Genomic DNA, 22,820 nt, shown 5'->3' on the forward strand with positions numbered 1-22,820 from the left:
TTTATTGTTTTAATGTTATTATTATAATTTATTTTGAAGCCGTGTCAAGATACGCGCCGCCCAATCAGCGTTAAGGGTGTTGACAAGCGACGTCTGCGCGGGTTTGTTTGAATTTTTACAAACAAGTCGGAAGTTGGATTCAAGGACTACTGCATTTTCAATAAACAACGTACAGTATTTGTAAACACAATCATTTACAACGAATTTTAAAGGTAAACAATACAACTAATACCGCTATTATTGTAACGGGTGAACACGATGTTGCTGTAGATAACGGTTGCAAAAAAAGGCATCTGAGCAGATGAACACAACCACAACGTATGTATCTGTATGGTCTTGTACTTGATTTTACTCTAAAAGTAAACTTTTAAAAAAGGTTTGTAATGTGCTAACAACGTAAGTCTGCTAATTAATAAATAATAATAATAATACATAATAATAATAATAATAATCGTGTCTGTGTGTAGCTCGTGTTGTTTGTTCTACAATAGCATACCCGTGTTATTTGTTCATGTCATGTACTCTATCAATATTCAATAATTAAGATTTAATTGTATAACATTATTTTGCTAAAATGTCTGCATGCCCAAATCTCTGAGCTGTCTCTATCAACGACTGATTGAACAAAATTCTAAAGTTGATCGTCACTAGTTATACAATGATGTTATTTAAAAAAACAAACAAACAACTATATATATATATATATATATATATATATATATATATATATATATATATAATGAATTTAACTTTAGGTTGGAATTTTGTTTTCATAATAGATTAGTATGTGTTGACATTTCTTAGTTTTTGTAAAGGCTTACCTGACGTATGGTATCCTGTACAGAAGAGAGAACAGGTTATTAGTTTGATCAAATATATTATAAATGTTAGACTCAATCTGTTTTGACAATTATTTTCAGACACGTTTGTGAGTGCTTGTTGAATAACCAAAAAGAACCTTTAAAATTATTGACTTGCTGTTTATCCTGGTTTATCAAAGCTGGTTCAAAGTGTGTTCCAAATCACCTGTACCGTATTTATTCGATTTTATATTTTTCAAATGGGTTGTGTTAATATGTACAACGAGCTGCATTTCTATGTTGTGTCATAATATTCTCTGTATTTTTTTTTCTACAAGTTGTTTTTATAAAAGCTGAACCTGGTTTGAGCAGAGCGCACCATGGCAGAGGGAGGTGATGAATGGGAGCTCTGTAAAGAGAATGTCCAGCCATTGAAACAGGGCCGGGCAATTTCAACATTACAAGAGGCACTGACTCAAGAGGGAACCAGCCACATTGCCATCGAACAACAGAGACAGTATGTGTCCTCTCCAGTACAGTTATTTTCTGTTCAGACAGAAAACCAGCATTAAAGGGACTGTACATTTAGGGTGTTACAGGATGGTGCTGAAATATTATTTTAAAAGTAATATTGTAATAATGAATAAAGCATCATAACTTTAAAAGCTGCTGAACAAAATAATAATAAATGTAATATACACATCTGTAAACTTGTACAGTAGGCCTACACAGTCAACAACTAAACAAATGAAATGATCAATGAAAACACGCTTGGTGAAAACTCTTTATACTTCATAGGTGGACATGTCATGAACTGTCTTACCTTTGAGGCTCAGACTGAGATACAGTTAACTTTCTCTGTGGCTGCTAATGTTAAACTAGTGCAGGGACGAACATAGGGTTTTCTTGTTTGAATATTCTTACAAAATCTAAACATAATTTTAAAATTGGCTGCAAAACAGTAGTATAATTTGCACTAATATTACAGTAAAACTTCTCTATCAAGTAAAGTAAACCTGGTACCCCATCAAATTACCTATTAAATAAATGAGAGAGAGAGACTCTTCTGGAAGGTATAATGTGAGTTATTTCAGACATCATTGGTTTCTTTGCATGATATCTTTTTCATCGTCATTTATATATTCTGTTATTGGAAGGAAATTATGGTCTCTTTTTTTTTTCCCCCACCAAAAACATTTCAAGCAGTGTTCAAATATGCCAATATTTGTTCCAGCACTATTTTAAATTGATACACTCCCCAGGGCTGGGGGTCAATCCACAAAGCTATTAATGTATATAGCAATACTTTCATAATATGTATTCCAGGAAATGCATAGTCTAGTGAAAGTGTTTCAGTGATGTACAACCCCTATCACTGCATGATCAACATTAAAGCACTAATATTGTTTTGAACTTGGTTCCCTTAATTTATATTAATCTGTACCTCATTTTGAAATATTCTTTTTTCAGGGCTTTAGAATCTGAAATCCGTTTCTATAATGGTGATGATCCACTAGATGTATGGGACAGGTAGGACACTTTTTCCACCATTCTTAATAATTCAATAGAATGAAATTAAGCATACCAAACCATGACTTATAGTAATATTTTATGACATAAAAGGATACAAATTATAATGAAGTGGAACAGAGAAAATAGTCTTATTGTTTTAACTAATACAGAAAAAAAATATTAGAATACAATAAATTGATGTTTCTAAAGGATGCAAGATGTTAAATATGTCATGAATCGCATAACTAAAATAGGGTGTAGTACCTAAGGTTTTAAAATCCCTTTATTTAACCTTTATTAGCTCTAGTTTCATTTCTAATTGAGCAGCTCAACTTTTCAGAATATTTAGCTGCCACAATATAATACTTGCGGACCAACTTAAAGGCGAAAGTTTTACCTGAAATTTCAATTTAAACAATTCCTATGGTACATAAAAATCAAGGCTAGGGCATTATTAAATAGAAAAATGTTTTATTTTATTCTTTTAAGGTACATTAAATGGACTGAGCAGACCTACCCTCAAGGAGGCAAGGAAAGTAACCTCTCAACTTTGATAGAAAGGGTAGTCATGCTGTTTAATGAAGAGAAAAAATACTTCAACGACCCCCGCTATCTGAACTTCTGGCTTAAATTTGTAAGTATGGATACTGTGTGTGTGTTTTTTTTTTTTTTATAAATACAGTAATATATTATGGCTTTTTTAGGGGTGAACTTACATTTGATTATTCTGGTGAACACAAAGATGGCAATTTTTCAAGAAATCATTCTTTTAAATATTTTCCTACAGAAGCTAATCACCGGTGCAGCGTTTGTTGATCTATCTACTGCATATGATACTGTCCAACATCATACCTTGATCCATAAACTGTGACCTAGATCTGGTAGCCAGACCATTCGTAGCCTCTTAGAGAACAGACGCTTCTATGTGGAACTAAACGGCCAGAAAAGTAGATGGCACTCCTAAAAGAATGGCCTACCACAAGGCAGTGTGCTCACCCCACTTTTATTTAACATCTATACAAATGATCAGCCACTACCTGCCGAATGTCAGCGCTTCATCTATGCTGACGATCTCTGCATCACCACATAGCAGAAGAATCTTGAGGACACACAGAAGACTCTGGAGAGGGCATTGAACGAGATTTCAGATTACTACCTAAACAATTATCTCAAACCCTACCCTAGCAAAACCCAAATCTGTGCCTTCCACCTGAGAAACCGGGATGCAAAACGACACCTGAATGTCCTCTGGGGAGACCAGAGCCTTGAACATCAGAATCACCCGGTGTACTTGGGGATAACACTGGATCGTATACTCAGTTACAAAAAGCACAAACTAAATACCAAAGCCAAGGTCAGCACACGAAACAACATTCTGTGAAAGCTTGCAAATTCTAAGTGGGGAGCGCATCCATCCACTCTACGCACTGCTGCCCTGGCACTTTGTTTCTCTGTGGCTGAGTACGCCTGCTCCACCTGGGGACGCTCAAGCCACAGTAAACATGCAGAGCCATAACAGGCTGCTTAAGAGCCACCCCTGTTCCCTGCCTATACGCACTATCTGACATAGCACCCCCTAACATCAGGAGAAAAATAGCAGATGACAACGACCGGCACATACACTGCTAGGTCACATTAACATTCAAGATGCTGTAAAACCCCCCCCCCCATGACCACATTTTTTTCATGCACTAAAAGTATTTTTCTCATCAATTACACATGTACACACAGTTTCTTCCAGAAGTTTTGTAATACGTAAACCTGAAACTGAAAACATTATCTCCATACCAGCAAGCTTTTTAACCTGTTGGGCAAACTTACTTGAGAAACTTAAATCATGGTTAGTGATGTTAATAAAGGGGCCATTAAAAATCCCAGGTTGAGGCAGATGCCAGTGTGATTAATAATTAAGGGAGTCGGTATTTCAACCGCTGTATAGAAAATAGACCCCCCCCCCGGATTTTTGAAGTATAACATTGTACATTCTAATATGGAACACTGAATGTTGTTGCCCTAAGAAAAAAAACATGAAATGAAGTGATGGTCCAAGTTTCTTGATTTTAAATTCTCTGCATTTCTGTTTAAGGCTGATCAGTGCAGCGAGCCTCTAGATCTGTACAGTTACCTGCATGGACAAGGGATTGGAGTCTCGCTGGCTGCTTTCTATATCTCTTGGGCAGATCAGTATGAGATGCGTGGCAATACAAGGAAAGCAGATGCCATTTTTCAAGAGGGTCTGAAGTGCAAGGCAGAACCATTGGATAAACTGCAGTATCATCACAGGTGCCATTACCATTCTTCACTTTTATCTTGTTTAGTTTTCATCAACACTTGCTTTTTGTAGATTATTGGAAACTGAACTCTTAATTATGTCTCAACCTTTCTTCATCTCCATTTGAAAGACCTTAATGAAGTACAGTAAGTGCACAAGGCAGTTCTAGTCTAAACTGGCTAATCTGTTATCACTTTCCTCTATTCAGTTTTTAATTACTCAGTAAAAGTCATGAGTATAAGAACAGCTGTGTCTCAACCATGTCCATATGAATATTAAAAATAACTCCTTGGTGTTGCAACATTATTCCCTAATATTAGCCTCCTAAGCTCACTCATTTGAAAGCATACTAGTTGGTTGAATGTTTTGCCATAAGAAAAATGAATTTAATAAAGGTAACTAAAGTGCATTGACTACTGTAAATGTTAAAGGTGTAATGCCCAAGTACCTAAATAGGGATTCTGACTGAGCGATTTAAAAGTATAAAGGAAATGAAAGCATACAAATTCTAATTGTAATATAATAGAACAGAGAAAAGATTCCTAATTTAATATTTAACTGATACAGGGGGGAAAAAAAACTGTAAAAAATATGTAGTACATAAGGTTTTGAAATCTAATTCCACCTAACATTAAGTGTATTTTTCTATTTAGGAACTTTCAAGCACGTGTATCCCGTCAGATCATGACGAATATTGCAGATGGGGAAGTGGAGGGTCCTGAAGCAGCAGAGCCCCAAAGAGCCTCACTGGTTGAGCTGAAACACAAAGGGAAAACAAAGGCGACTGTCCCCATTTCCCGAATAGGGGATTCAGTTAAGCGTTAGTACATTCTTTGCCTGTCTTTTTAAATGATAACTGGAATGTTTAAGTTGTCAATTAAGGAGGAGACCCCTTAGCTGAACCACGCATAATATGAGTAGAATAAGCAGTATATTTGACAGGAGCATTGTCAGTTAGCTAAATTGTTGTCTTTCAAACACACACGACTACAAGTCATTTTATCTTTTGCTTTGCAGACCATGGCCGTGGGCTGAGCATACAGATGCCCGCTCCAATGCAAAATGAGCAGAACCAGCGATTTTCAGTATTTAATGAAAACCAGATTGGGCTTGCAGAGTCCTTAGCACCTCGACCAGAAACCTGGAGTGCACCACCTACAGTCAGAGCCAAGGAGAATGAGCTGAACCCAAGAAAGTGGAACACTGTCAAGGTACACAAGAGGGCAGGGAGTTGGCTGTTCTGTATTGATTCATTCTTCATTCACTATCTTCTTGATTAGTAAATCTCTAGAAGGGGTGGGTCTAGCTTTGAGGTCTTGTACAGTTACTTTTTGATAACTTCCATCTGTGTACCTAAAGGAGTATATTGTTAACTATAGAACATGTACAGTGGTTTTTAATATCGTCTGTGATTTCAGCTGCAACAACATCCAAGATCAAACGCTACTGTAGAAATTCCAAACAGCAGGCCAAACTTCTTGCCGTTTGTGGAGGAGTCGGATCAACAGCCGGCAATGTAAGTAATGTGCTCTTGTCCAGGCTTATTAGCAGATATTATTCATTACAATAATTCCACAGGGTTCACCATTGAACCTTCTGGTTCCAATCCTGGTCAGGCGGAGATGGTGATCTTGGCTTGGAACCCTAGGGAGCGTGGTATTAGTCGATGAGCTCCTGTGGACTGTACTTGGTTACTACGTCTGTCCTACAGCAGACCCTACTACACTAGTCGGGTTGAATTGAACAGAGATTGCCCAGTGATCTTCAGTCCTGCTGCGAGGGTATGTGGGCTGCAGTCGTGAGGTGATAAAACAAAACAATATATATAATTAGAAAATTCCTAAAGGGAAGTATCGGGATTGAACTGTTTTACTTTAAAGCACTGTTTTTAATATACGTAAGCATGTTATCCAGTTGTTAAATTAACTTTCACAGAGTGAAAAATCCTGCAATACAAGTCATTTAAAATAGTTTTTGCGCCTCTTCAGAACCCCATGTAAAATCAACCCTACTGTGAACAATGTGCTATCTACCCGCAAGCTTGGAAAGGAGGAGGACCCACTGGAGCGGGTGCAGGGACAGCAGCAGGGGCAGACTGACAAAAAAGAACGGGCCATGTACTCTGCAGAGCTGCTTTTTGGTGGCGCCAGTGAATTCTGTTTCGAGGAGATCCGAGCTGAGCTTTACAGAAAAAAGAAGCTTGAAGAAGCCAATGGTAACATCAGGAGCAATATATATATATATATATATATATATATATATATATATATTTTTTGGAGGGGGGCGGGTGGGCTTGTGTTGTTCCTGCTTTGTGATTCAGGTAAGGCTGAGCTCTATTTGAACAGAAGGTGCTGAGAAGCAAGAACTTGCAGGACATGTATGCGTGTTTTTGGAACGGCGCCTTCACAATGGAAAATATATTTCTGTAAGTCTACTTGTTATTTCATGGGTCAGTATTCCACTATGCTAAAATCATACAATACATGTTTCTTTTATACCTAGATTGCAAATATTTTAAGATTGACCAGTATGTAACTATATCTCTGCTCTGAACACCTCACAAAAATGTAATAGTGGCCAAACATTTTAATATTTTATCTGGGCACATTTCTGCAATGTAAGGGATTGGAGGACAGCAGTACAATTAAATGGATTTCCCTCCCCTTTCTTCATTTTTGTGTATTTTTGTGTAAATCTCATTACCGCTGGTTTTGTAGATTTCAGTTGTATTTGTTTTCCCTTCAGAAATTGCTTTGGCAACAGCTAGAAGAAAAGAGGAGCTGAGAAGACAAATTGAGGAAAAGCAAAGACTTCTTCAAGAAGCACAGGCACAGATGAACGCACCTGAGGTGATCTCTTATTTTTTTTTCTCTTGTGTTTTTCCTGATTTGAACAAGAATCCTATATTTTTTGTATCTCAAAATTGATTGTATGTCACTTGAGTCTGCACTAAAATGGTTTAATGAACATGTTTCAAACCGTGAGACTCAGTTTGTGGACCTGGCTGACATTACAGTGAACTGTAGCAAACTGGAAACCTAGTTATTGTTTTGAAAATCCATAATCGCTGCATTAAGAAGCTGTTTAATTTGGATTGAGGGTGATGTATTATGTGAAATACATGCCAAATTCTGCCCAGAATAGCCTTTTGTCACCAAAAACATGTCTTCTCCATCCAAAAAGTAATCGTATGGGGACAACTGATCTCTAATAGTAATATCTCAATCTTCACCTCGTACATTAGCTTTATAGTTCTTGAAAGTATTCAGAGAATATTGGGGGCAAAATCTGGGAAGAATGCTTTTTGGAAAACCTCCTTGCTGATTTATTGAACTTTTCAAGATAGTACAGCTGTTTGTTGAAACAGATAGAAAACCGTCAACCATACTAATGTGTAATTGTTCTATATGGTGTTCCTTTATATAGACCTTTCAAGAAAGAAGAGTGTGTCAGACGCCTGGATCACCAGTTGTTCCGGAAAGTGCCCCCCATTCTGTCCCAGGAGGGGATAAAACAGGGTTCCAAATATATGTGGAACCAGAGTTTATTCCAATCAGGTAAGCAATTCTAGCAGTAAAAAGTATTGTATTTTTTGGTGATGTAATACCTATTTCAATATAGTACCAGTGTACATAAATGTCTTGTGAACCACATTCCAAACCCTTTAATTACTTGGAACAAGTTAGTAGTGGTGTGTTTTTCTTTTTTTCTAGTTCTCTAATGCATACTTTTTCTTCCACAGGGACAACAAACCTTTTCAAAGTGAAAATGATATTGTTGGTTTTGCAGGTAAATTGTTGTTTTATTTGTTTTTCCAAATCTTTGTTTAATGGATTAAATGTTTAAACTATGATGCACATTTAATGAAAAAATGCTTACTACACTATTTAAAGTGCTATTTTAATAGATTTTTTTTTTACATGCAACATTTACAGTATTTTACAATGCATTCAAATGTTTTAAGTAATAAGAATTCTATGCAAGATCCTCATAAAACAGTTAGTGTATCCCGGGAAACTTTCCACTGATTTTCATTGAAATAGATAACACTTGCAACCCGTCTGTTAAGCTTTTCTTATTTTTACCCAATAAAGCTTTTTGTTGAGATGGTTTAGCGTTTTAAGCAAAATCTAACGTGTGTGTGTGTGTGTGTGTGTCTCTGTCTGTATGTATATGTGTGTGTGTGTGTGTGTGTGTGTGTGTGTGTGTGTGTATATATATATATATATATATATATATATATATATATATATATATAGCTTAGCATGTTACTTTTCCAATGCCTTTTAGTATCGCAGAACAACTTCAGTAAAGACAGTTTTCTACTTTTATGTGGAATGCATTGTTAAATATTTCTGTTATGTATCCCATGTTAATCCTAAAGGGTAATACACTTGGACATTAGTGTAATATATTTTATGCTGAACCAGGTTTAGTTATTGACTGTTATTGGGTATATCTGCTTTGTCCACAGATGAAGTGTTTGAGGATCAATCTGTCAAAGAAGACCATGAATTTGAAAAAATGTTTATGAAGTCTGGTAAGAGAAGGATGCTTATCCCAATACAGTACAGTAGTATTAGTAAATATGTGCTGGTTCAAAGCTAGGTGGAGACCATAACGAAGTTCCCATCAGAAAAACAATGTTTTTTTAATTGAATTATTTGCTGCTGATATTTTCACTGATTACTTGGTTAATATGAATCTTTTTTTCTTAGGCAAAAGTTTACCAGGTTTTGGGCCACTGCTGACCAATGCACCTCTCTCCAAGTTCACTCCTTTTACCATTTTAGATGAGAGTGCTAATTCAGAAGAACTTATAGAGTAAGTTTTAGGGATATTTTTTGGCAATGTCAACCTCCGCTTATTACCACTACATTGGAATGTCCCAGTTAGAATATTATGGGAGTCAATGGGGACAAGCTTCTGATATAATCACTTTAGTTATCCGCTTTTAATATCAAAACAGCTTGAATTTATATTTGACCCTCTTTCACTTTCGATTGCTAAAACATATTCCACAAATGCATGCTCTCAAATGTCAGTTAAATCTGCTTTTATTTTATATTAAAAAATCAGTTTCTAGGACTTGTTTGACGTGATCATCTTTTTGTACTCTTGTTGCTTTGCAGGTGTCCTGTGACCACTACCAAGCCCAGTGTCCGTCGTCCACTTAGTGCCATTCTAAAGCCATTCTCCGACATCTCCAAAGAAGCTGCTGCTGAAAGTGTAAGAAATATGAAAAGCATTTCGGAATTTCTGGAAAGAAGCCTGGAAAGAATTCTGCTTGCAGTTTTTGATGAGAAATACAATTTAAATGTTTTATGTTTTGCACATAAAGATGTAATTTGCTTTAGAAAGTTAAACCACTTGTCTTATGCCTATGTTTGTTTTGCTGATTTCAATTTGTTAAGTTAACAATATTTCCGTTTGTTTAAAATACCATGTTTCTTTCGTGGTTAAATTGACCTTCTTTCTTCTTTTAGGATGAGCTGAAAGGAATTGAACCCTTGAATGAAGACGCTATTCTCAGTGATTACCGTAATAAAACCCTGTGTCCCAGTCCAGAAAACACATGTGATTTTGTGAGAGCAGCCCAGCTAGCCTCCACCCCTTTCAATGGAGTGATGGCACAAAGGAGTGATTCAGAACCAGAGAACTCTATCCGTGAGGAGATGACTCATAAAAGATTTGCCATAACGCCATCAGTAAATGAGCAGGCCGTTGGAGTTAAAAAGCTCAGGTAATAAAACAGACAAACATATTGGAGGGTGTGGCTGAGTGAAATCCCTGCCAGTGCACGGTTGTGTGGGGAATAGTAGGTTTGCAGGGAGGTGGTTAAATTTCTCCCTGTCAAAACACATGGGAATGTGGCTGGAGCCGACAAGTGAATAAATGATTAATAAGGTTTCAGCCATGGGTGTATAAAATATGTGGTCAAGGGTGGTAATTTAGAATTAGTATTGAGAATGAATGTCGGTGTTCATGATGAAGGTTAGTGTTTGTGTGTTGTCCCATTGGTTTATTTGAGTTTTGTAGAACGTTTTGTTAAATGTGTTTTTGTTGGAGTTTCTACTGTGTTATTTTGTGTTAACCTTGTAGCTTTGTGTCTGAGACTCTGTCTTTGCCAATACCATCTGGCCTAGGAGGCTACCGTGCCACAGGGTGGTATCTTGCTGTTTGGTTGTACTTTTACAGTAAAGGTTTATATATAACAACCAAAATCCCATTTAACTGGACCAAACTGAGTTTGCTAAGCAGTATTTACTACAGTGATTGTTGAATTAAGAATGGCATGCTAATTTAAACATGCTGGAACAGGTGCATTAGATAAATAAACTACAATTCCCATGGCAACAAATTTTTGTTTTTATATTTCCATTATACTATTGATGCACTCCACTTCAGAAAACAAGTTGCTGACCATCCAGATTTTTTACATTACCAACGTGGTAATTTCAGCTATAGGAACACAAGCTAAGGACACAAGATAAAGATAATACCTTGTTGATTTGAGCCTCTGCTGGAATTTTACACTAATGAGATAGGAGTATAGGTTGACCAAATCAATCCCTTAGTTTCTGTTACTGTTACTAAACATTTGCTAATGTTTAAAATTACTGAGGATTCAAAGTGTCAGGATAATGTAATGGTAATGCACACAGTAGTACCCATTTCAATACCACTGCAAGGCTATGTTGCTGCTAACCAACTGTTTTCTTTTCAGTCCGATTATGGAAGCCAGTTTAGAAGATGCTCATTTTTCCGTCTCCTCGGCCTCTTCTACTTCCTCAATGGGTGGACTTTCTTCTGTCAAAGAGATGGTCCCAAGCAAACTAGAGCTAGGGCAGTCTCCGCCTGTATGTGCCCTCATTGAAGGCAATGAGACAGCAGGCAAGCACCTTTTACTTTTAGAGTTTTGTACTTTAACCCAGATATCATTAATATAGATATTGCCCAGCCAGGTTTCTCATTTTTTAAGCCTAGTCATGATGCTTACACAACCTGCAAGAAATTAAGATTTAAAAAAAAAACTATTATAGCCATTATTCTTAAGCACTGGAATATTGTAATGTTGCTTTTCTACGAGTGTCATGTGAAAAACTGGAAGTAATTAACTAGTTTTTTAAATAAATTCAACGCCGCTGTTTTAAAAACTAGTCGTGTGCTTTAATAGAAAACATAATTATTTTTTCAACAGGTACTCTAGCTGAAGACCCCTGGAACACACAGGTTCGAAGGCAGCTCTTGGGGAACATTTCCAAACCGCTGAGCTCCTTTCCAGAGTTTCATGTGGAATCTGGGCAAATGCCTACACTGGAGGAGGGTGGTGAAGTGTCTCTAGGTAAAGAAAGTGAATTAATAGGCTAAGATTTTAATTAAACTGAAGTGGGTGAAGTTCTAAAATAAACAGGATAACAAAATGAAATAAATTGAGATGAGGTTTAATCATAAAGTAATTTATAGCGAATAGAATAAGTCCATAAATGCCACCTGTTTTTCAGTGTTCCAAGTAGCAACCATTTTTCTCTTTAGGCAACTGCATTTAAGTGCCTTTTTTGTCCATTTCCATTTGCCTCTATTGGCTGTTATGTATACATACACACCACACTTTCACCCAAAGATACTCATATAGCATTCCTTTTTGCACTCGCATAACATGCTGTGAATGTGGACCCACGGTTTATTTTAGGTCACTGTTACATGCCTGATTGTGTACTATTGATGTTGCACGTTTTTTTTTTGTTTGTTTGTTTGTTTAATAAATAAATATTTTTTTACTAATGCTGCAATACTACCAAGCTTTTTTTTATTGGTATTTTTATTATTTTCTCCCAATCTGGAATGGCCAATTATTTTTAGGCTCAGCTCACTGCTACCACCCCTGCGCTGACTTGGGAGGGCGAAGATGAACACACGCTGTCCTCTGAAGCGTGTGCTATCAGCTGACCGCTTTTTTTCACACTGCGGACTTACCATGCAGCCACCCAAGAGCTACAGCGTCGGAGGACAACGCAGCTCTTGGGCAGCTTACAGGCAAGCCCGCAGGTGCCCGGCTAGACTACAGGAGTCGCTGGTGCGCGGTGAGCCGAGGACACCCTGGCCGACCTAAACCCGCCGACTTATTTCTGCGCTACCTATGCAAACGATAGGAAATGTGCAGACATTTTCATGGAACCCATAACCGGTATTTATTGAAGTGTTTTAAAATCATGATTTTGTTTATTTGCAGGTGGTGAAACCTATATAATTCAGCGGGAAGCAGTAATCTCTGAGGGTTACAAAGTATATTTTGGCAAACTATCCATGGACACCGATGATAGTAAATCTATAGTTATTAAGGTAAGATTACTGCAATCATGCCCGTAAACCGGTGAGAATGAAATCCAAGACCATTTGAATTTTAGAGTATACACAATGTTTTTGTCAAACTTGATGGCTGATTTACTGCGTTGTGGTAAATGTGATAAAATGTAATCTTTGTAATCTTTTTATCACTCTTCCTTAAATGCGCTTTACTTGCTCTTATCTGCTCCCTATTTTACTGCATTTAATCCTGTACTTTAGAGTACTGTAATCTGTCAAGTGTCATTTAATCTGTAGTATTTTGTATTTAATTATATCCTGATGTAACTATCACTGACACTTATCTGCTCCGTTATTGAATCGTATTTTGTTATATACTTGTACTTGCTAGAACCAAAGTCATTGTATTTTATCTTGCTCTTAATTGTATTAATACTTGTACTGTGATTCATGAAATGTATTTTTGTTTACGACTGTAAATTGCCCTGGATAAGGGCGTCTGCTAAGAAATAAATAATATTATTATTATTATTATTATTATTATTATTTATTATTATTATTATTATTATTATTATTATTATTATTATTATTATTATTAAGTGGAGCAGAATGGACACTTAAAGATTATGGCGGTGCAAGCATTTTATTATTGACTTGTATGCTATTAATTATCTTTGCAGTTGTTGTTTACGAATAACATTGAACTGAACCTACCCTACAGGTAAAACAAAGTCATTTGACAGAGTCCTGGCCTGAAGATCTTTTTAATTGTAACCTTGGTGTGTGGCTCAGGGGGCAGGAGCTTGGTCTTCTCCCCCCGGTTCTGCCCCATCAAACTCCCTATTTAAAACCCTCTTTCCAAGTCTCTTTTCATTTGGTCTTGCTTTTCTTAATGCTCCATGTACAGACCCAGGCTTCAATTTTAATGCAACTTGGACAATAAATCAAACAAATCTATTGGTCACTGAGTATTTTGCTACTTTGGTTTGCAGACAAAAAATCTCACTATCTAAAAACTGCATTATTTAACTTGTCTAACTAAAACTCTTAAGAAAAATGTATTAATAAAATGGATACTTGCGTCACCCTTGTCCATATGGTTCAGAAATATCAGATGCTGATATCCAACCAGATGCAGCCAGGAAAAAAACATCTCTAATCCACTCAAATCATCCCTCTCTGCTTCATTGGACGCTGCAGCTGAATCTGCCATTCCAGCTGTAGTGAACTGTTCCAGCCATTGATGTCTGTTTCCCTGCTGTTCAAAGTGAAAGCTTTAGATCGCTCTCCTCCTCCACCTGGCTGCATCAACCCAGCTGCCCAGGGTTTTAAATCTACTGCAGTTTTCCAGGGATGGCCTTTATCTAAACCAGACCGTTTTCTCTCTAAGCTACTTTCTTCTATAATGCAGACCAATTTTCTGTCAAAGTCTGGCCCACCAACAATCTGCAAAATATTATACATCTGGCATTCATATCCCAGCAGGAAGCGATCAGAATTCTGTTTCTTCTCTGCCACTCCATCAGTGCCATTGTCTTCCTCCTCCTCCAGCAACTGGAACTCCCGCCCTTGTAGTGTAAACAAGCTCCATTGGGAATTCCTCCAAGCCCAAACCCTGCAGGGCTACTGTCTATGGCGTGATTCTGCTCCTACTCACTCTGGCTCTCTTGCATTCCTCTTTGACACCCAGGGGTCAATTCTATTTCGCTACCCTGCTCGCTCTTGGCTGCCATAGCAGCCCAAGATTTTTGACTACCTTTCTGATGTCCTCTGCTGGCTCCAGCTCAACCACCATCACATCACCTTCCTCCTGCCTCTCCTCATCCCCCTGTTAGAGGAGAAAACTGTCAGCCCAGGGCACTCCCTCGACTTTCTCAAAATTGTCATGGACATGCTGTACTACGAGGCCTGTCCCCCAGCCCCTGATGAGTTGGACTGCATCAGGTCCCTTATGTCCTCGTTCCAGATCAGCCACACCATCTCTAAACGGTCACTTCGACTTTATCATCCGGATCATTCCACTGGGCCGGATCATCACTTTCTCACTCTCTCCTCTACTGTAAGAAACTTTAACACTTACATCAACATCTTTGCTGAAGCCCGCAAGCACATTATGATGCGGACCCCTCCAGCAGCATTGAAATGGCCTATCCATCTTCGTTTGGATATCTGTCATTGTCGTCATTTCATCATTTCAAGCCTGCTATCTCCCAGGTATAAACAATGTTTCTCTTGCCCCAGGTGTTTTACCCAATCCATCTGCTTCTTCTGATCCCTGGCGGTCCTTTTTCCCTTGTAGTCCTTGAATCTGCTGTCGCTAGTCCTGCACAAGGCAGACATTTTCCAAATACCATTTACAACTGTAGCTAACAGTCACAGGTGGAGTCTTACATATAATCTTTGTACTGGGTATAAATTCTTTCAAATCTTTCCCTGCAGGCTGATTCCCAGTCTTTACCGTGGGATTTCTACATTAACAGCCAGTTGAGGGAACGCCTGGGTGCCAACTCTGAAAAATATTTCAGTGACCAGTGCAGCTGTCACTTGTACGAGGAAGGTTGTGTGACATTGAACCAGAGACTCAACCCCCACACACTACAGGTAAATATTAAAATGGCACTAGATCACCTTCAATGTGATTCACTGTGCTCTAACAGTCATGACCTTGTGAATGCACTTGCATAAACAGTCATTGTATTAATTTAATGGATATTAGATTTTTCACTTATTTAAATAAAATTACAGGTGTTTAAAAAACATGCATTAACTTGGATGCCTGCCAATGTCTTACAGCATCAGTAAAAGCACCAATTAATATAATGTTTTACCTTTTGAGAAATTGATCTAAAAGAGAAAAAAATGTACATTAAAAAAGTTTCTATTTTGTTTTTGTGAATATTCTAGGATGTTCTGCAAGCAAAGCGGCTCTCCCAAAGTTTTGCTGCATTTCTAACTGTCAGCTTGCTTGAACTGGTAGAACAAATGCACAGTGCTCAATTGGTGCACGGAGATATCAGACCAGAAACACTACTGCTGGGAGACTGGTTAGTGGGTTGTTTATTTTGTCTGTTCCTTTGGAGTGAGTGAAACCATTTCTTTTACCCAGTAAAACAACTGTCATTGAGTCACGAGGAAGGCAATCTGAGCTGGTTATTAAACTCCTGACTCGCAGTCCTTGTAATTAACAAGATACGCTATTAAAACAATGCAGACCACATATAATAAATGTAATCATGCGTTCTTCAATTGTCAATTTGTTACAAAATGTATAGGTCCTTGTTCAACTATTCATTTTAGGATATACTGTATTCCTTTGAATTTAAGACGTAGCCCAAATTTCCCACCCTCAAACTGAAGAAAAAATAACACATCAAATAAATTATGCATTCATTTATAAAGATACAACCTCAATTCCACATATGGAGGCTGTCTTCTATATCACACAGAGCATTACACTTATCTGCTGCTTCTCATTTCCAGTTGTCATTACTCGCGCCTGTTTTTTTCCCAGTTTGTGAACTGGTATTGCTTGGCATGTCAAAAAATACAGGGGTCTGATGAGCATTTCTGATCTGTCCAGGCTGGTACTGTTAGAAACGCTGAAATTGTAAAAACTTCTCTTCGAATTCCTCAGTAAGCTAATGATGCTTCTTTGAAAATGGCTCCCTGTAGTCATGGATGATTTGAGATTGGGCAGTAACGTTTTATTTCATCTTTTCTTGGCAGTAAGTCACGTTGCTGCTTGTGTATTCAGGCTGTGACGTCTTTGTTCGTCTTTTCTCAGCAGTCACGTTACTGTTTGTGTACTTGGGTAGTCTCGTCTTTTTGTGGGCAATTTTAATACTGTACTCTATATTTGAGAAGAAAAAAATGGTTGGAAAAGTGCATCTTAAATTCGAAGGAATATGGTATGTATTTTTTTAATGTCACCTTAAAATGTCCAGTTTTGTTTAAAGCATACTGTGTTTATTTCAAACTACGTTTTTGAGCCCTACTCAGCAATGTTATGCAGGTATTGCAAACAATAACATGCATTACCTTATTAATACTAAGTGATAATACTCTTTTTGTACCCAGTTTCTTTATCGAGGAGGGCAGTGCACTGAAGACAGTCGACTTCTCTCATAGTCTGGATCTGGATTTACAGCCTGGAGTGCAATCGGTCAGTGGGTTCCGAACAGCTCAGGCATTCATGGGACAGGAGATTTTGTCAGAATGCACCAGTCCTTATCAGGTAGAGTTTTATTACACCGCTCAAATAATTAGTGCGGTGGCAAGAGGATAGCTTGGCTATTACTAAACTGTAACCTAGTTAATGTCTAATCAACTAGGAATTGTAAAGGATAGGACATGGAATCTTTTTAGAAAAGTACTCTTTAGAGACACTACTAATACCACATTATCTAAAGATAAACCAACCACAGTCTTTCTGTGGGGATCATGTGTCAAAAGATTAAACAAATTCCCAGTGCAACTGGAGAAAAAACAGACATTTCTGTCTTATTGTGAGATCACTGTCTTGTTAACTTCTAATATACATCAAATCCATCCTCTGGATAAAATTAAATGGCATCATGATGTGTTTGCTTTGAAGGTTGATCTTCTGGGGATTGCCGATACCGTATATCGTATTTTGAAAGGAAGAAATCTGCAGGTCATTAAAGAGGATTCAGAATGGAAACTTGTGAAGGAGCTGGAGTCAAGCTGTGAGGAGGAGGAGGAGGAGGAGAAACTATTGCTAGAGGATCAGGACAGGGTGTAAGTGTGTGTGTGTATTTTATATATATATATATATATATATATATAATGTATATTGCATCTGGCAGGCTAGTTTTCATAGGCAGTCCACATCAACTGGCTAATTGCGAACTTCAGCTAGAATTTATATAATTTGCTTTACACAACATCCTTGTAGAGTGGGAGCTGCAGTGATGCAAAATCTTCTGGCAGAATTTGCAGTACAATTGAAACCTGCACGGCGTGCAATTTTTTAATTTATTTACGCAGACATGTTAAAGCACGTTTTGAAATATATTTAGAACGTGTTTTAAAATCAAATTATCATTCTAATTTGATAAACAGGAAATTTAAACCAAAACCAACGGCAATGCACTAATTCTGTTTTTGATAGAATTACGTCTAGTAGGAGTTCACTAAAAACTAAATATAGACTTCATTAGCCTACATTTTAATAATAATGCAGGTTTAGGTAACATAAGTCATGCAGAAGTTAGAATAACAATAATGTATCAGTTTATATAGATTATAGTTTTGCTAGAAACATAAGCTAAGTTTGCTAGAAATGAAAAAAGCCAATCAGCAGAGATTAATGTTTAATAAAGCTTATAGTTATAGCTGTGAGATCAATAAATAAATAACTGAATATTGACCTGTTTCAATGGATGTGTCTGTTAGTGAAATCTTTATTATTTTTCTTCATGTGATGTTTACGTTCCTTGTCCTTTCAAAGGATATCTTAATTTGAATATAAATATATTTAGAACAAGTTGTAGAAAATGTTATTTATAATCCATGTATTTTCATCATTTGTCCCCCTTGCTTTACCAGTGTTTTATTTTTATTGTAAATGACAGGAGCCTAGACGAGGGTATATGGTACGACTTCTTCAAGAGGATTCTCAATCCCAGAGGCAGTTCTACTGTTTCTGTCCTCTCAGATCTTCACCAGGAAATGAGTGCAGAGATTGAGAGGTCATTCCAAGACAGCATTGAAGCTAATCTGGCCCTTTTTATGGTTTGAGGCTATTGGTTAGAAGCTGATGTGTAACCCTTTTTTTACCCCATAGTGACAGTATTGTAGTTCACTAGAGCACCCATCAGAGATTTGACAGAAGCAAGTGCAGCATTGTAAAATCTGTGAAAGACAGACATGTCTGACAAATGTTCACAAAAGTCATATGGCAGCATGAAGTACAAAACATGATTGTTTTTATTCCATTTTTGTCTTGGTTTTGTATAGTCCATCAAGCTGCACAAGCATACAGAATAATTTTACAGATCTTTATTTTCTGCAACAATTCCCAGGAATGCTTTATCTGTTTTAAAGGCTTGGATATGGAAAAATTGGTCATTTGATGAATAAGTGGACTAAAATATATTTTAAACCTGTGTATGAACATAACTTGGATAATTAACACATGTTAAGAGGGCTATGGCATTTGGACCTGAAATCCTGTACATCCTTTTTATTAATGATGCTGTTAGTGTAAAACCATAAAAACAAGCAACCATGGAATATGATTTGTGTCATTTCTCTAGCATCTCTTTTTTTTTCTTCATACTTTCAAACCACTGCTGTTTTTATATGTACTTACTTAAAATAAAGTTGTTTTTTCAAGTACTGAAATGTATTTTTGTGATGAATGTTGCAGGCTGTGAGTGGCAAGTACACCTCAATAATAACTGCAGCAACTATTTTTCTCAGGAACTAAATCGGAAAGAAAACAACATTAACGGGTTTATGTCGGTGATAACTGTGATCCATTAACAATAACTGTGGCTTCCAATACTGAATGCTTTATCTAGAATTGTTGCGCAGATATAGTTTCTTACCAGAAAGATCAAAATAAATAAGCAAATAAACAAAAAAAAATTGGAGCACATTAAGTGTGGTTCTTCCTTTTGAATGACATATTTCCTTGGCAGAGTTTACAAATTCTGTTTTCTCCTGCTTGGTAAAGAAATTCTACACAATGCTTTGTATTGGAATACATGTCAAAAAAATATTTGTTTAAATATAGAGATATTTGTCCTAGCTCTAATATAATATACAGTTGTAGTCAAAAGTCTACTTACTCCAATGGAAAGTTATAATTGCTAGAAAACAAAGACTAGGAAAAATCTTTAATAGCAAAAGTTCTACTTTTGTGGCTGAGAAAAGTTACAAGAAATAGATGTCTACAATTATTTATTTCAGCAGAAAACTCCAAAAATGCTAATTCAAAAGTATTCATAACCTGACAAGGAAAATGAAATTCAAATCAACTTGAGGCACCTTTAGCAATAATAACCTCTTTTAAACAATTAGGATATTTGTCAATGAGCACACTTTGTAGTAAGTTCTATACAAAACGTATTGGTTACTAAACGACTACTTTGAATGAGGGTGTCTTTTAGGGACAAGAAATGAGATGTTTACCTTATGGTAAAGATAGGTGACAGTTTAGGTTGATTTTACTGTATGTTTGAAGGGTATAAACAGCGTAGCAGGCTGTGTACGAGACCAGAAAAAACGCTTTAGCATGGTCATTGGAAATCAGCCAGTGCTATTAATAACAAGTCAGTCTCATAATTCATCTATTAACCCATATCTTTCTATTACGGGGCATTTCATGTCAATCAGACCAATTTTCAGGATTACTTTGACATTCAAAAAAAGATCGGGTCAAATGTGGTTGCAAGACATACTTATAAGAGTTACAATATGGCTACAGGGCAATCTGCACCTGAAGTGGAGCCATATTGGAGATGTTCCAAAGTTTTCTCCATATAACTTCCAAAACATTACTTGTAGGAAGCTGTAGTTACTGTTGTGTCAAAACAATTTCTAGAATTTGCATTTAGTTTCAAGACAGTCTTGGTTCTAAAGGCATTTGGATATGGAAATAATTAAATGAACCAGCTACAAACTCAGTACTTAAAAACTAGCCTCTAATGCATCAGAGAAAACTGAAATTAAGATTAGTCTTTAGTTTTAATTATTTTTATAAATTAAATATAAACCCATACAATTAATTTTCGGTTAGGTTTATCAGCTCTCCTGTGATAGAGAATACATATGTAATGATTGCTAATATGTGTTATGATATATTCCCTGTAAAACATCAATGAGATGCAAAATAAAACTGGTTATTGCAGCAGTGTAACACAGCCCAAAAACTGCACTGGCTCCAGCCGACCCTTTGTGAACCCTTATCTTATACTGTACTTAACTAGCATCGGCCAAGACCATTGAGTAACAAAAATGGTCACTGACAATATTGGTAAATGATTAAAGTCTTCTTGTGTTTACACAAACTGTCAGCAATTGTTGTGGAGCAAACATAATACCTCTGCTGGAACAGTGACTCATTTGCAAGACAAATTCAGCTTTGCTTACTGTAGGCCTTGTAATGGTTGTGTGCTTCTCGCTACTGACATGAATATAGAGTTTCAGCAGAAATGTGTGGTGTGACCACGATCCACTGGTCAGATACTTTACCCTTCAGGGATTGCATGATCTGTTTGGTGATCTTTTTGATCTGTATGTGAGACAATCCGTGTTGGGTAAGCTTACTTTTTTTTTTTTAAATGTTGAATATTAGCCTTTTTAGGTATGCAGTTACTTTACTTTTTACTTAACAGCCTGGAATATGTAATCGATGTAATTCATCAAACTAAAGGAGCCCAGATTTAATTGTTCCATGCAAGAATTAATTGTATTTTTAATGAAGATACAGCATTTAACAGTAGGCTTGGTTATGGGTAAATTATTGGATTACTATAATCCAAAAATTATTATTAGTATTGCATTGTGTTGTGCATTTTGTAATACATATGAGAAGGCTGGCTGTTTATTTGCTTTTTAACCGTCAATGGAATAGATAGATTAACTACTTTGAGATTTCAAAGCTTTTTACATTAAATTGTTCTTTCATACATTTATTGTGAAAGGGGTGCAAAGAGAAACACCAATACATTATAAAATGAGTAAAGAGTTTAGTTTTTCCAAGCCCCAAAATCAAATATCTGAATTTGTTTCTAGTTTGGGTGAAATTGTACTTTCTGAAAACTTGACCAAAATTGCCATTATCAGTCAAAAACGGAGAAAAAATGTATACGTTTGCAATAAATTCAGTTTTTATGTGTATTTAAAGCTTCCATGTCATTCCAAACAGTTAAATTTTACACAAAGTAGTAATGTTTAACTAAATTCTTCAACAATTTAGCTCCCTCTGTTTTATACTTTTATTAGAAAGCAGAATATGTGGTTTGTTTACTTTCTCCAAATACAGCCTCAACAATTTGATCCTTGAAATGTATTTTTGTTTACGACTGTAAGTCGCCCTGGATAAGGGCGTCTGCTAAGAAATAAATAAATAAATAATAACACGGACAGACAGACAACCCCATATAGCCACAGATTATGGTACTCTCAATAACTGGATAAGCGGTTCTCCATATATATGGAAACATGTGAAGTGTGATATGTACGACAGGATTTCATCCCCAGTGTGGGACAATTCGAGGTCATTTCAGGAAGATACAGGAAAACCTATAGAACTGATATTTCTTAACATAAAACATATTATATACTTATTAGGTGCAGTTTGTACTGCACATTTAAAACTAAGTTAAGCATGTCAACATTTAATTTAATTTTATGTTTAAATGTAGGTTTAAGGATTGGTTACAATGTATTAACCTTTCCAGTATGAATAATTAAAAACAGTTCTTCAGCTGTAACAATTGAAGCACTCCATGAAACAATATCTTTGTACTTGTTGTGTCAAAATCAAGAGACTGTGCATCAGCATTATTACTAATTGTAGCCTAAGGATAAATCCTTTTATCTCCATTTGCCCAACACTTGTTTTACCTTGTTGTATTAAAAATAATAATAATAATAATAATAATAATAATAATAATTATAATTAACATAGTTGTGTCTGGGGTTGAATCATCAACTATAGCTCTATCTTGTAAAAATTAATGTAGATCATAGATTTTAAGTAATGACAACATGCTTTTATTCTGCAACTTTATATCGGCATCTATACTGTAGATCTATAAAAGAGAAACTGTGCTTCTGGGTACCTTGTACTTCCTGTGCTATAGGACAGGACTGTCCAGCTTACAGCTCTTGAGAGACATAAATTACTTCTTCAAAAGACGTCTCTTGATTTAGTCTCCAAAGTATCCCATTTTACA

At 36.5% G+C, this 22,820-nt stretch overlaps 2 protein-coding genes across 3 annotated transcripts in view; both read left to right on the forward strand.

Annotated features, from left to right (window-relative positions):
• The first annotated feature begins 49 nt into the window (after positions 1-49).
• Positions 50-19,251, forward strand: LOC117422654 (mitotic checkpoint serine/threonine-protein kinase BUB1 beta-like). 2 transcript variants are annotated; one of them, XM_058987453.1, is made up of 24 exons: positions 50-212; positions 1,139-1,317; positions 2,271-2,330; positions 2,802-2,946; positions 4,399-4,595; positions 5,238-5,404; positions 5,602-5,795; positions 6,003-6,100; positions 6,573-6,799; positions 7,330-7,433; positions 8,011-8,141; positions 8,327-8,373; positions 9,059-9,124; positions 9,303-9,408; positions 9,717-9,813; positions 10,071-10,327; positions 11,312-11,478; positions 11,786-11,929; positions 12,818-12,927; positions 15,331-15,492; positions 15,796-15,935; positions 16,969-17,125; positions 17,486-17,649; positions 18,486-19,251. In XM_058987453.1, exons 2-24 carry the CDS (start codon positions 1,181-1,183, stop codon positions 18,649-18,651), a joined length of 3,243 nt encoding a protein of 1,080 aa, XP_058843436.1. In that variant the 5' UTR covers positions 50-212; positions 1,139-1,180; the 3' UTR covers positions 18,652-19,251. The 2 variants fall into 2 exon arrangements, with proteins under 2 accessions (XP_058843436.1, XP_058843437.1); XM_058987454.1 differs by having other exon boundaries at positions 208-318.
• A 1,763-nt stretch (positions 19,252-21,014) lies between these two features.
• Positions 21,015-22,820, forward strand: part of LOC117421884 (serine/threonine-protein kinase PAK 6-like) — a 41,997-nt gene continuing 40,191 nt past the window's right edge. The window contains exon 1 of the mRNA XM_058987457.1: positions 21,015-21,176. The gene's annotated coding sequence lies outside the window, so the exon portion shown is untranslated. The remainder of the gene's footprint in view (positions 21,177-22,820) is intronic.

Source organism: Acipenser ruthenus, chromosome 15 (assembly GCF_902713425.1).
Source record: "Acipenser ruthenus chromosome 15, fAciRut3.2 maternal haplotype, whole genome shotgun sequence".
NCBI classification, from domain to species: Eukaryota; Metazoa; Chordata; class Actinopteri; order Acipenseriformes; family Acipenseridae; genus Acipenser; species Acipenser ruthenus.

What these genes read in the sequence shown, in the direction of transcription:
- LOC117422654 (XM_058987453.1), top strand. Translation starts at nt 1,181, where the DNA reads ATGGCAGAGGGAGGTGATGAATGGGAGCTCTGTAAAGAGAATGTCCAG. An exon ending in GCCATCGAACAACAGAGACA is followed by an intron (nt 1,318 to 2,270) that starts GTATGTGTCCTC and finishes TTCTTTTTTCAG; the next exon opens with GGCTTTAGAATCTGAAATCC. An exon ending in AATAGGGGATTCAGTTAAGC is followed by an intron (nt 5,405 to 5,601) that starts GTTAGTACATTC and finishes TTTGCTTTGCAG; the next exon opens with ACCATGGCCGTGGGCTGAGC.